We start from the raw sequence: 12267 nt of genomic DNA on the forward strand, positions 1-12267 counted from the left end.
CTTGTTTATGGTATAAGCGCATATACCAGTGAACAATTTAAAAACTATAAATCTCTGGAAGCCCACGGACATTTCACCAATGGCTGGGTACAGGGTTTATTTACATTCCGACTGAAGGACTGCGACAACACTGTAGTAACAGCAAAGGTATGTTCGCTGTAATGATGATGATAATGTCATGTTAACTGTATATCATCAGTGCCTGATAAAGGATGGTTTGTTTAGTTTGAACTTGTCAAATAAATTGTTATACTACCCTCTTTTCATGCATTTTTTTCTTTATTGTATTAATTACACAAAATGTCGAGAGAAGACATACATAAACGGAGATATGTTTGCAAAAGTGATGTTTTTGCGTCGCACAGCTCCAACCCAGGCCATCTGACGCCTCTTTGTTACGTCCACTACATGCTGTCCATGTCCTTTCTTCAAAGTGGGAAAACTAAAAAACCTTTCCCCGTTGTTTAGTTTGTGACCCTTTCTGTCGTGAGACTTACTATTGCAGCCTATCACACAACAAGAACGTACCATTTTATCACATTTACGAACAACACAATTCTCCCAATAGAACACACTAGCATTGATACCTTACAAATGGCGACTACGCCCATAATGCATTTCGTGTTTCACAAGTGTGACGTCACCTGTCAATGTGGCTGTGGCTGTCAAATATGATACTGTGGCTCATATTAATGGGGTTGCTTGCAAGTAGCAGCAGCACGAATTACGTGACCAGCAACATATTTCTGCTTCAAATATTGTGTGTAGTTAACAGTGAGTGGTGGTTTCAGACATTATTTTATTAAAGTGCATTTGTCAGTGGCGCACTCCTACTGACTCCTTCTGCCTGACAGAAAGAAAAGCTTGTAGCTTACTGAAGGCCGAGCGTTTTGACCAATCAGATGAAAGCGGCATTTCAGCGCCGCCCACGTGTGCAAATGAAATATCGAACCCATAAACCGATTTGTAAACCACAAACGTTTTTTAAACTAAACTAAAAAACGAATAAACGAGCTGGTTTCATTTATCGTTATTCCATTCCAAACAGAAAATGAAATGATCAAAAAGTACACGGACCAACCACATTCTGAGGTAAACAAATCTTTATTCATTCATTGTTATGTTGATATTTATCATAATCCAGGGCTCGACATTATCGCTTTTCCGGGATAAGTGAATGCATAGCCTGATTAAAACGTCAATAGCTGCGAATGATTGATTGTATTACATAACGTCAAATGATAATGGATTTTGAACAGCAACAGGTCACACCAGTTGATGCTCGCGCAGCCTGTCTGTGTGAGAGACTTGTGGAGAAATCAAAACAGCTCACACTATTGTATAAAATCAGTATCACTTACATTTCACAGTGTCGCAGTGACTTACATTTTAGACCCAATATTGTCAACGAAAGTAGTTCCAAACCAGAGCAGTTGTACATCTCCGAGCAACACAGTATAGTGTTTCGTTACTGAAAAATGAAAAATACATTTAATGACCCATTCATAAAGATTTGCACAGTCACTTGCTTTGTTTTTGAATGAAGACAGTGACTTGCCGCCACCTCATGTGGCTGAATAAAGATGTTTCAAGGACACCTACGCAGTGCGGAAACTGCCAACTTTGCTGGAACTAAGTGGCAATTATTTGCCATTCCTCCTCAGTTTTTGGTGTCTATAAGTGAGAAAAAAAAGTAGGTACATGCTGTGTTTTCTAAATTAGTTTCACTGACTAGTGAAACACCCTAGTGTTTAATTGAGAAACAACCAAGCATAAACTGATAAAAATATATAATTGCCACTACTGTATATATAAGCCTGTCATGCTTGTCCTCCGGTTATTATCGGTCAGACAATTTAGTTACCTATTCGGTTATCTATTCAGAAAGAAAAAAGAATTGTAATTGTGTTAATGTAATTTATTTAGAAGCAATATCCTTATCAGTGTTCTTTCAGCTTTTACTGTACGTGAATCAGCATATTTATCATAAATTGATTTCCAGGGCATTTTTTTCTAACCCTATTAAACTTGTGTGTCACCATTCATGTCAAATTCTTACATTTTATCAATAATTTTAATCAAAATATTAACTTTTACCAATTATATGAAATCAGTATCAACAAAAAATAAATCATAATTCTAGATATAAAACTAACCCGCCAGTAAATGGTGGCAAAATGTGAGTAAATGAGTCACTCATTCATGATTCATTCGATTTGTTCAGACAGCTGATTCATTCAAAGAAAAAAGAAAGTGACTGTCTTTATGAAAGGGTTATTTAAACATTGATTCAAAAATGGCGATTCATTCAATAACAAAACACTGCTGTGTTGCTCGGAGATACGCAATGGTTCAGCTGTGATGTTTGTTTGTAGGCCACAATGTCCCAATGTTTACCTTTAGATAATCATTTTTAAGTAGGCTACTTTGTGCAGTGCTTCAGACAATTCTGACACTATCCTGGAGATAAGACATGCACCCATCCTATACTGGAATCTCAGTGATTTGTAGCATTCACCTTTGGGATTAGAAATGAATACAAGACATTTTAATAATATCAAGCATGTAACGTTTTTTTTTGTTGTTGTTGTTTTTAGCAACGAGGCACGTTTCTGCGCGAGTTTTTTGTGATCGGAATGATTTGCAAGTCTGGTAGTGTATGATTCTCAGTCATGTAGTGAATGATGCCCATTTTTTCTTTGTAATCATTCACAAAGTCAGCAAGTGTATGCCTGCTGTTTAAAAATCTGTTCAGATTTTAAAAGTCGTGTAGTGTATTCCAGCCTTAACATGAAGATCCATTTTTCAGCTAGATGTTCTATGGCACAGGCAAAATGTCAAAACTAAGGCATGGGCAACAAGGATAAGGCTCAGAAATGCAGTGCAGACACACACAAGACTTCGCTTTGAATGACTCAGGCCTTGTCCACACGGACACGGGTATTTTTATAACCGTGACTTTTTTTACGCGGTTCGGCTGTTCGTCCACACGGAAACGCAGTATCAGGTCACTGAAACCGAACATTTTTGAAAACCCCTGCCAGGGTGAGGATTTTCAGAAATGCCGGTTGCAGTGTTGTCGTGTAGACAGTAAAACCGGGGTTTTTGCTTCTGATTGGCCAACGTGGCTTTACGATCGCCGCCTGCTGGTGTGGCATGCTCTTGACAGCGCGTGATAGTGTGTTTTTTGCGTTTTCATGTAGGCGGAGATTTCTTTTAAACCGAGCATGTGTGGATGGAATTTTTTTTTTAAACGCAGGAGGAAAAACTCCGGTTATAAAAAATACCCGTGTCCGTGTGGACTAGGCCTGAGTGAACAGGGTTTATATAGGCTGGGCTTAGCAAGGTAATGAATAACAGCTGGAAGTAATCAGGCATAAAGAGTATGGGCAATGGATTATGGGAGATGTAGTCAAGGGTGGGAAAGCAAGGGTCTGGGGAGGAGTGCCCTCTGGTGGATATGCAGGGCACTTCAACCGGTGATCATGACACATGTCATGTTCAATGTCAATTATCATTTATATTAAGCTAATAACTGTTTTTTAGACCACTGCCTTTTTTTCTACAATTTTCCATGTCAATAATGTAATAAAAGTCCCTAATTGACATAACATGCTTTTTTTAATGTGAAACCCAAATAGGCAGAAAGAAAAACAATATAAATATATAAAATAATATATATAATATATAAAATGAATATTAATAGCCTAATACTAATATCAATAATATACAGATACTAATATACTAATTGTAATCTAAATAAAATATTAATAAAAAGATTATTTATAACACCATTAAGGTCAACACTATCAAAGCTATGGAACCTTATAAAAAGGGTTCTATTTAGTACCAAAAGAGTTCTGCTATTGTTACAAGCCAAATAACCATAATTTTGTACTGTTTAACTTTAGAACCATTTTTCTAGGACTGCCGTCTGCCAATCAATTGCCGAGTTCCACTCTTATTTCAGACACAGGTCGCACCTGATGGTGATCCCATAGCGTTAACGTTATGACGCATTGTCTCATTCCCTTCTCAGGGAACCGGGATATATACATAACCTTAGATGTTTTTTGTTTAATAATCAACAAGCATGATTCCCACAAATACAAAACTTTTGATTAAAAACAATCTTTGTATTTGCAGGTTATATGGTCTTATACAGGTAATGAAAGGAAGAAACACCCTCCACCCAGCTTTTTGTCTCTGCACTTTGCAGGAATATATACAAACTCCACTTCTCCTTCAGTACTTAGTTCAGAAGAGTCAAGCTCATTTTACTCTGAAAAAGGAATCAATGTAGATGACTACTCCAGGTTACAGCAAGATGTGTACTGGGCCGGGCCTGACAGAGCAATCACAAATGTGTCCATGAGTACTAGTCCAGGCCACACCAAATTCATCATTCAGAACCTGAAAGAGAGCTATCAAATTGGTGAGGAGCTTTATGTTATGGTGCACGCAAAGGATTTTGACAACAAATCCAAGCGTTATGGAGGCGACTTTTTTCAAGCCAAGCTATTCTGGTCTAAAACTAAGGTCAGTTATTGTACACATTAGATTTACTAAAACTACTTGCCTGATTTATTTATCTCCCTGGGTCAGAGAGAGTTGTACTGAGAATGTACTTCTGTCACAGGCCAGTGTTTTTGGGGAGGTGGTGGACCTGCTCAATGGCTCCTACTCTGTACGTTTCCTCTTGCCGTGGGTCGGCAAGGCACAGGTGGCTGTGCGTCTAATTCACTCCAGTGAAGCTGTGCAGGTCCTGAAACATCACAGAGAGGCTGACTCTGACAGAGTTTTCTTTAATGGATATTATGAGGGACCAGGACCAAATAAGACCAGGCTGAGTGAAAAAGTGATGTGTAATGTAAAGTGGGACAACAATGGACTAGAGCATATGGGAACAGAAGACTGCTGCTGTGAATACAGCGATTCCCGTGCCGGAGAAACTTGGCACTGTCAGAGACCCAAATCGCTGCCATGCAGTGCCCTTGTGTACCACTCTATGGGTGGTTATACAGTGAGGAAAATAAGTATTTGAACACCCTGCTATTTTGCAAGTTCTCCCACTTAGAAATCATGGAGGGGTCTGAAATTGTCATCGTAGGTGCATGTCCACTGTGAGAGACATAATCTAAAAAAAAAAAAATCCAGAAATCACAATGTATGATTTTTTAACTATTTATTTGTATGATACAGCTGCAAATAAGTATTTGAACACCTGAGAAAATCAATGTTAATATTTGGTACAGTAGCCTTTGTTTGCAATTACAGAGGTCAAACGTTTCCTGTAGTTTTTCACCAGGTTTGCACACACTGCAGGAGGGATTTTGGCCCACTCCTCCACACAGATCTTCTCTAGATCAGTCAGGTTTCTGGGCTGTCGCTGAGAAACACGGAGTTTGAGCTCCCTCCAAAGATTGTCTATTGGGTTTAGGTCTGGAGACTGGCTAGGCCACGCCAGAACCTTGATATGCTTCTTACAGAGCCACTCCTTGGTTATCCTGGCTGTGTGCTTTGGGTCATTGTCATGTTGGAAGACCCAGCCTCGACCCATCTTCAATGCTCTAACTGAGGGAAGGAGGTTGTTCCCCAAAATCTCGCAATACATGGCCCCGGTCATCCTCTCCTTAATACAGTGCAGTCGCCCTGTCCCATGTGTAGAAAAACACCCCCAAAGCATGATGCTACCACCCCCATGCTTCACAGTAGGGATGGTGTTCTTGGGATGGTACTCATCATTCTTCTTCCTCCAAACACGTTTAGTGGAATTATGACCAAAAAGTTCTGTTTTGGTCTCATCTGACCACATGACTTTCTCCCATGACTCCTCTGGATCATCCAAATGGTCATTGGCAAACTTAAGACGGGCCTTGACATGTGCTGGTTTAAGCAGGGGAACCTTCCGTGCCATGCATGATTTCAAACCATGACGTCTTAGTGTATTACCAACAGTAACCTTGGAAACAGTGGTCCCAGCTCTTTTCAGGTCATTGACCAGCTCCTCCTGTGTAGTTCTGGGCTGATTTCTCACCTTTCTTAGGATCATTGAGACCCCACGAGGTGAGATCTTGCATGGAGCCCCAGTCCGAGGGAGATTGACAGTCATGTTTAGCTTCTTCCATTTTCTAATGATTGCTCCAACAGTGGACCTTTTTTCACCAAGCTGCTTGGCAATTTCCCCGTAGCCCTTTCCAGCCTTGTGGAGGTGTACAATTTTGTCTCTAGTGTCTTTGGACAGCTCTTTGGTCTTGGCCATGTTAGTAGTTGGATTCTTACTGATTGTATGGGGTGGACAGGTGTCTTTATGCAGCTAACGACCTCAAACAGGTTCATCTAATTTAGGATAATAAATGGAGTGGAGGTGGACATTTTAAAGGCAGACTAACAGGTCTTTGAGGGTCAGAATTCTAGCTGATAGACAGGTGTTCAAATACTTATTTGCAGCTGTATCATACAAATAAATAGTTAAAAAATCATATATTGTGATTTCTGGATTTTTTTTTTTAGATTATGTCTCTCACAGTGGACATGCACCTACGATGACAATTTCAGACCCCTCCATGATTTCCAAGTGGGAGAACTTGCAAAATAGCAGGGTGTTCAAATACTTATTTTCCTCACTGTATATATTACATGGCGGTCTGTTATTTCTTGATAACAGACCGCTGCAAACACACCGTTGCCATGAAAAACAGAGCGTTGCTATGGACGCAGGATTCTAACCGTAGAGACGGAACGGACTATTTTCTTTAGCAGAAGCAATACAATCGTTTTTAAATCAATAAACTCCTTTTTAAATCAATATTTTGTGTCAAATTATTGATTCATTTGGTGGGCGTCGGGGTCCCGATCAGCCTGTCGGGGTTGTATTCGCTATAACAACCGCCTCGCTCTACATTATCCCTCGCTCTACATATATATATATATATATATATATATATATATATATATATATATATATATATATATATATATATATATATATATATTGTTAAGTGAGCATGCAATTTATTCTGTTATAATGGCTCATATATATAGGCTGATATGATATTAACTTTGGAAGTGGAATATATGCAATATATTCTGTATTAAAGGGGTCATATAATGGTACATGCACTTTTACAAGTTGATTGTACTGAAATATGTGTTGGCAGTGCCTGTACACAACCATCATAAAATGATAAAAATCCATCCAGTGTTTTTTTTTAAATCTTCTTATATGTTTCCTCCTGTCTCAAATCAAGCTGTTCGATATTGTGATGTCACAATATCGACGCCCCTCCCACGATGGTTGATTGACAGCAGCGTTTCAAACACAGACCCGCCCTCGCGCCCTCATGAGCGAGCTGTCAATCATAGCACGCGCCGACGCGCGTTCATTGTTGATAGCTGGAGTGCTGAGTAGAATGGCGTCTAACGATTGTGGTGTTCTGTTCTTGGGTGTAATAACGAACACAGCAGTCATATTGATGATGTTTCTAAATCCGTACAGCTGAAGACGCAGTGGCTGAGTTTGTTTTCGAAGGGAATATTCCCCACGATCAACGTCAATGCTGTCATGTTTGCGCGAATCATTTCAACAGACTGCTTTACAAACGAGGGTCAGTATAAAGCTGTTTTTGCTAAGAAGCTGCTCCAGAAAAAAGGATCAGTACCAACTATTCGTGTTCCTGCTGAACCTCCAGAAGAACAAGTGAGTGTAACGTTTTATTGACCTTTATATTAATCTTTATATTAATCTTTGCAAATAGCTTGCACGCTTCACAATGAATGTGGCTATTTTTACATTCAGGGTACATTATGGCATGTTTTCTATGTACGACGTTCTCAATATAATTCATAATCCCACGTTTATAATGAACAACGCCTTATGGTTTTTGTATTATTATTTCAAACGGTGTATGCACAGAACAGAGGGGCGGGGTGAGCAAAGCTCATTATCATTTAAAGACACATGCACTGAAACGGCGTGCTGAAAACAGAGCTGTTTTTGACCAGGTAAAATGAGAGTTTTCTTACAATACTAATGAGAATTTTTAATTAAAGTATATTACAAACTTTTAATTTAGACCCTAAAGAATCATATTAGCTTGTACAAAAATGACATTATATGACCCCTTTAATCAATGCCTTTTATGTATAAGCTTATGTATATTACTAACCAAGTTTATGACTTAGTAAAAAAGAGTGTTGTATAAGAAAGACACTGCAACTTGTTTTGTAAGAGTTTTTATTGTGAATCTGGTTTATTAAGAAAGACACTGCAACTTGTTTTGTAAGAGTTTTTATTATGAATCTGGTTTATTAAGAAAGACACTGCAACTTGTTTTGTAAGAGTTTTTATTATGAATCTGGTTTATTAAGAAAGACACTGCAACTTGTTTTTATAATAATTTTTATTGTAATAATGCATGCAAGAAACAACAATAATGTACTCATGTTTAAGCATTTAATCAATGTAAAGAATAACATATAGTAGATAGAAATAACACTAAGTAGTGAAAAGCATGTATCGTAGTGAAGTAGAAATGGAAAGTATTACCTGTTTCTTTTCAGACCAAGCGTAGAAGACGACAAAGAATCCGAGCAAGGAAAAGAAGAACAAAAGAGAGGAAGGCTTTTTATAAGAAGTTCTTGGAGGAACTGAAAGGGTTAACAATAGATCAAGATTTTGGATTGGATAAATTGTCTATAAGTGATTGAATATGTGATAAGAGGGTGTGATATTATGAAGTATAAAAGTACAGTGTAATATGTCAACGTCAGACGCTGTAAAGACCCTGACGGCCTCTCCTCAGTTCAATTGTCCAAGCCTGCCACCTGGAGCTGAAGCTTGTGAACTGCTTATTGTATGCTTTGGTTTTTTTGTTTTATTTCTTTTTATTATTTAGTATGTAAACCAATTGATTTTGAAATAATAAAAATAATTATAATCAGTATAAAAGAACCAGCCGGCCTTGAGTCTCTGCTGTAGAAAGAATTGAGCTGAACTAAACCACGGAGCAGTCTTTCGACTGAATTGTAAGTATGGAAATTCATATACTTATTGTTTAGACCGAATTTGACTTACTTTACCTAACCTGAGAATAAATAAAATAAGGTAGAAGGTGTTTGGGAATACGCACCATAAAACAATATATATATACACACAGTATATATTAATTCTGAAACTTGAACTCTAAAGCTCCAAGTAAATAAATAAATACACAGATCTACTATACTATACTATAAAATTGTGGCAACAGAATGCAAGCAATATTATTATTTCAATTTAACAACACTTAACAATTGAGTGATAATGAATCAAATGAGATCCTTACAAATCAACCATTCAAAATGAGTAACTGCAAATTGGTTAAAAACCTACTTTTGCGAACTAGTCCAAGGTTTTTCATCCGATCGGAACAAGACCAGTCTAGGACAATTCTCTGGACTCTCTAGATGTTTCTAGATCTCTTGAAATTTTGCTTTTGGTTGGCTATAAGAGGATCATTTATAAAATAGGCGTGTCCAAATACACTCAAACGTCTTTAAGTCCTAAATAAAAACTCAGAACTTCACAAAAATTGATGGGCATATGTGACATAACATGCTAAAGAAGCATGGACATTTTTATGGAGATCGGACCATAGGTGGCGCTATAACTGTTAAAAAGCTTTGAAAACCATATATTTCCTATGGTAAATTTCCTGTATTGGCTGTAAATGGACTTTTCCATTTATTATTTCAGTGGTTAAAAGCTTTCTAAATAAATCTTAATGTCTTAAATGCTTATGTGCTTAAAGGCCTTAAATGCTTGAACCCCGATAAATGCTGCTTGCAGCTTTAATTATTATTATTATTAAGGATATTAACACTAATAATAATAAAAAAAGAATATTATTATAAAATAATAAACTAAACTGACTCACTGCTTACTCATTTCTTTGTTTGGTTTGATTTAGAATGTCAAATCACTGTAGAATTGTGCAATAAATGTGGTTTTAATCTAAGAAAACCCTTCCAAGAAGTTATGCAAGACAAATTGTACCTCTTCCAAGGCTGTTTTTTCTCCTCTCAAATCTCTCCTTCTTCCTCCTCTCATCTGCAGCTTCGCAGCATTGTTTAAAAGCCTTACGACAGCTGTCCGATGCTTTTACTCTTTTGAGACGCTCATTACAGGACGTATGCAGTTTGCTTGGCCTTACACCATCAAGGGGCATTCACCATCAAGGGGCACCATGGGCATTCATTTTTCTCAAGAAAAAAACAACTCACCTACTGCTGTAAACATACAGAGAGCCCTATCAGCTGGCAGTATTATTTAAGGTTAAAAATAACACAAATTAAATATAATGTAATATAGTATACATATTTAGCAAAATACTCACTATAGCTCTTTTTTTTTCTAGCAAACTAACGTGCTATAGCCTATATTATGGTCATTAAATGGCTTTCCTGAGGTAAATGTTATGTGACAATTGTTCTCCAGCTGTTTTATTGACCCCTTTGTTTGATTGATTGGTCGATATTATGTATGAGGAATATACATTTCGGTAAGTTGTTGTAGGCTACTACATCTTTCAACAGTGTTCATTCGTGTTTAACGTTATTTAGGCCTACTATCCGCTAGAGATGATCGGTTCACGTGCCGCTAGGGATCTCTCGCGTCACATTTACAAGTGCCAAAACAGTATTTATTGTCTGAATTTCGTAATAAAAGTGACAGAATCTGAGAGCTGAGATTTTTTTATATCATAAGTAACCTGCTCTGTCTAGTCTGTCGGTCTCTTTGCTTCGCGATTTTTCTGTGCGTGAGAAAATGGATGTGTGGCGTGAGAGCGTGTGAAAAGTGTCAATTGCGTGTGTCTCACGGTTAATGCGTGAGAGTTGGCAGCAGTGTCATCAGAGAATTTAAAAAACAGGTTGCCCGGGAGACTATTAGTACAGTCATTAGTATAAAGAGTGAACAGGACCGGTGAACTTACACAACCCTGAGGTGCACCCGTACTGATGCATTTTGATTCAGAAAGTGAATCGTTAATCCTAACATTTTGGGTTCTATCTGTTAAAAAATAATAAAACCATTTAATAATAGAAGGATTAACATTCATCTTAGTAATTTTCTGTAAGAGCAGATGAGGCCGTAAAGTATTAAAAGCAGAACTAAAATCAATAAACAAAAGGCGTGCATAGGCCTTGGGATCCTCCAGGTGCTTAAGAGTTAGGTGGGTGATGCTATTAATTGCATCGTCTGTACTCCTCCCCTGCCTATAAGCAAACTGGAGTGGATCTAGTGCAGTGTTGACTTCAGATTTCAATATGGATACTATGTATTTTTCAAAACATTTCATGACCACAGAAGTTAAAGCCACCGGTCTATAATCATTGTTTTCTGTAGGACAGGGTTTCTTTGGAATGGGAATAATGGTCGATTTTTTCCAGAGGGCAGGGACCAGATGGGAATCTACAGACCTCTGAAACACAGGGCACCATGCAGGGGTTAGCTCTGCAGCAAAGGTTTTAAGGAGAAAAGCAGAGATGCCTGCAGATTTCTTTTTACATACATGGCTGAAAAGTGACTAAATCAGTTGTAAATGACTGTAGAACATTATTACATTCCAAAGAGTAATCCTGTGTATCAAACCTCATTAAGAAATCATTAAGTTCATCTGGTTTACTCTGCTCATCATGTGTTGTGAGGCCCTTTCTATGTGTTGTCATATTTGTAACAGATTTCATTTTTAGAGTCCAAAGAGGCAAAATTCTGTTCAATAACATCCCTATGTTTCCTTCTTGCATCCCTTAATGACTGATTAAGCTCCCTTTGAACTGATTTCAACCCCAACCTATCACGATTCCTAAAAGCCATTTTTTTCCGGTTGATACAGTCCTTTAACTCTCTGGTGATGTATGGCTTATTGTTAGGGTAGATTGTAATAACCTTCTTGGTGGCCACGCAAACCTCACAGAATTTAATATAATCCGTAATAGTGTCAGTGGGCTCATCAATAGCCAAACCGTGGAAAATGTTCCAGTCTGTACAGAGAAATGAGCCCTTCAGTGTTCTTCAAAACAGTCTTATATGTAGGTATTAGATGGAGTGTATTATGGTCAGAGTTTGACAAAGTGGGCTTTGGACTGGCCCTGTATGCATGTTTTATATTACCGTAACATTTGTCCAACACTCTATTGTCTCGGGTGAACACACTTATTGTTCGAATCCAGAAAGGGAAAGTTCCAATTTACAGTGGTTAAAATCTCCAAGAATAAAAACCGGGG

The 12267-nt window shown here is 37.9% G+C and overlaps 1 protein-coding gene across 1 annotated transcript in view; it reads left to right on the forward strand.

Annotated features, from left to right (window-relative positions):
- Positions 1 to 5044, forward strand: part of LOC311090364 (NXPE family member 3-like) — a gene marked incomplete at its 3' end in the record, with an annotated part of 39073 nt that extends 34029 nt beyond the window's left edge. The window contains exons 3-4 of the mRNA XM_084125624.1: positions 4147 to 4539; positions 4640 to 5044. Of these exons, the coding sequence (XP_083981750.1) occupies positions 4147 to 4539; positions 4640 to 5044 (798 nt within the window). The remainder of the gene's footprint in view (positions 1 to 4146; positions 4540 to 4639) is intronic.
- Between the last annotated feature and the right edge of the window lie 7223 nt (positions 5045 to 12267).

Source organism: Abramis brama (genome assembly GCF_963993115.1).
Source record: "Abramis brama genome assembly, chromosome: 10".
NCBI classification, from domain to species: domain Eukaryota; kingdom Metazoa; phylum Chordata; class Actinopteri; order Cypriniformes; family Leuciscidae; genus Abramis; species Abramis brama.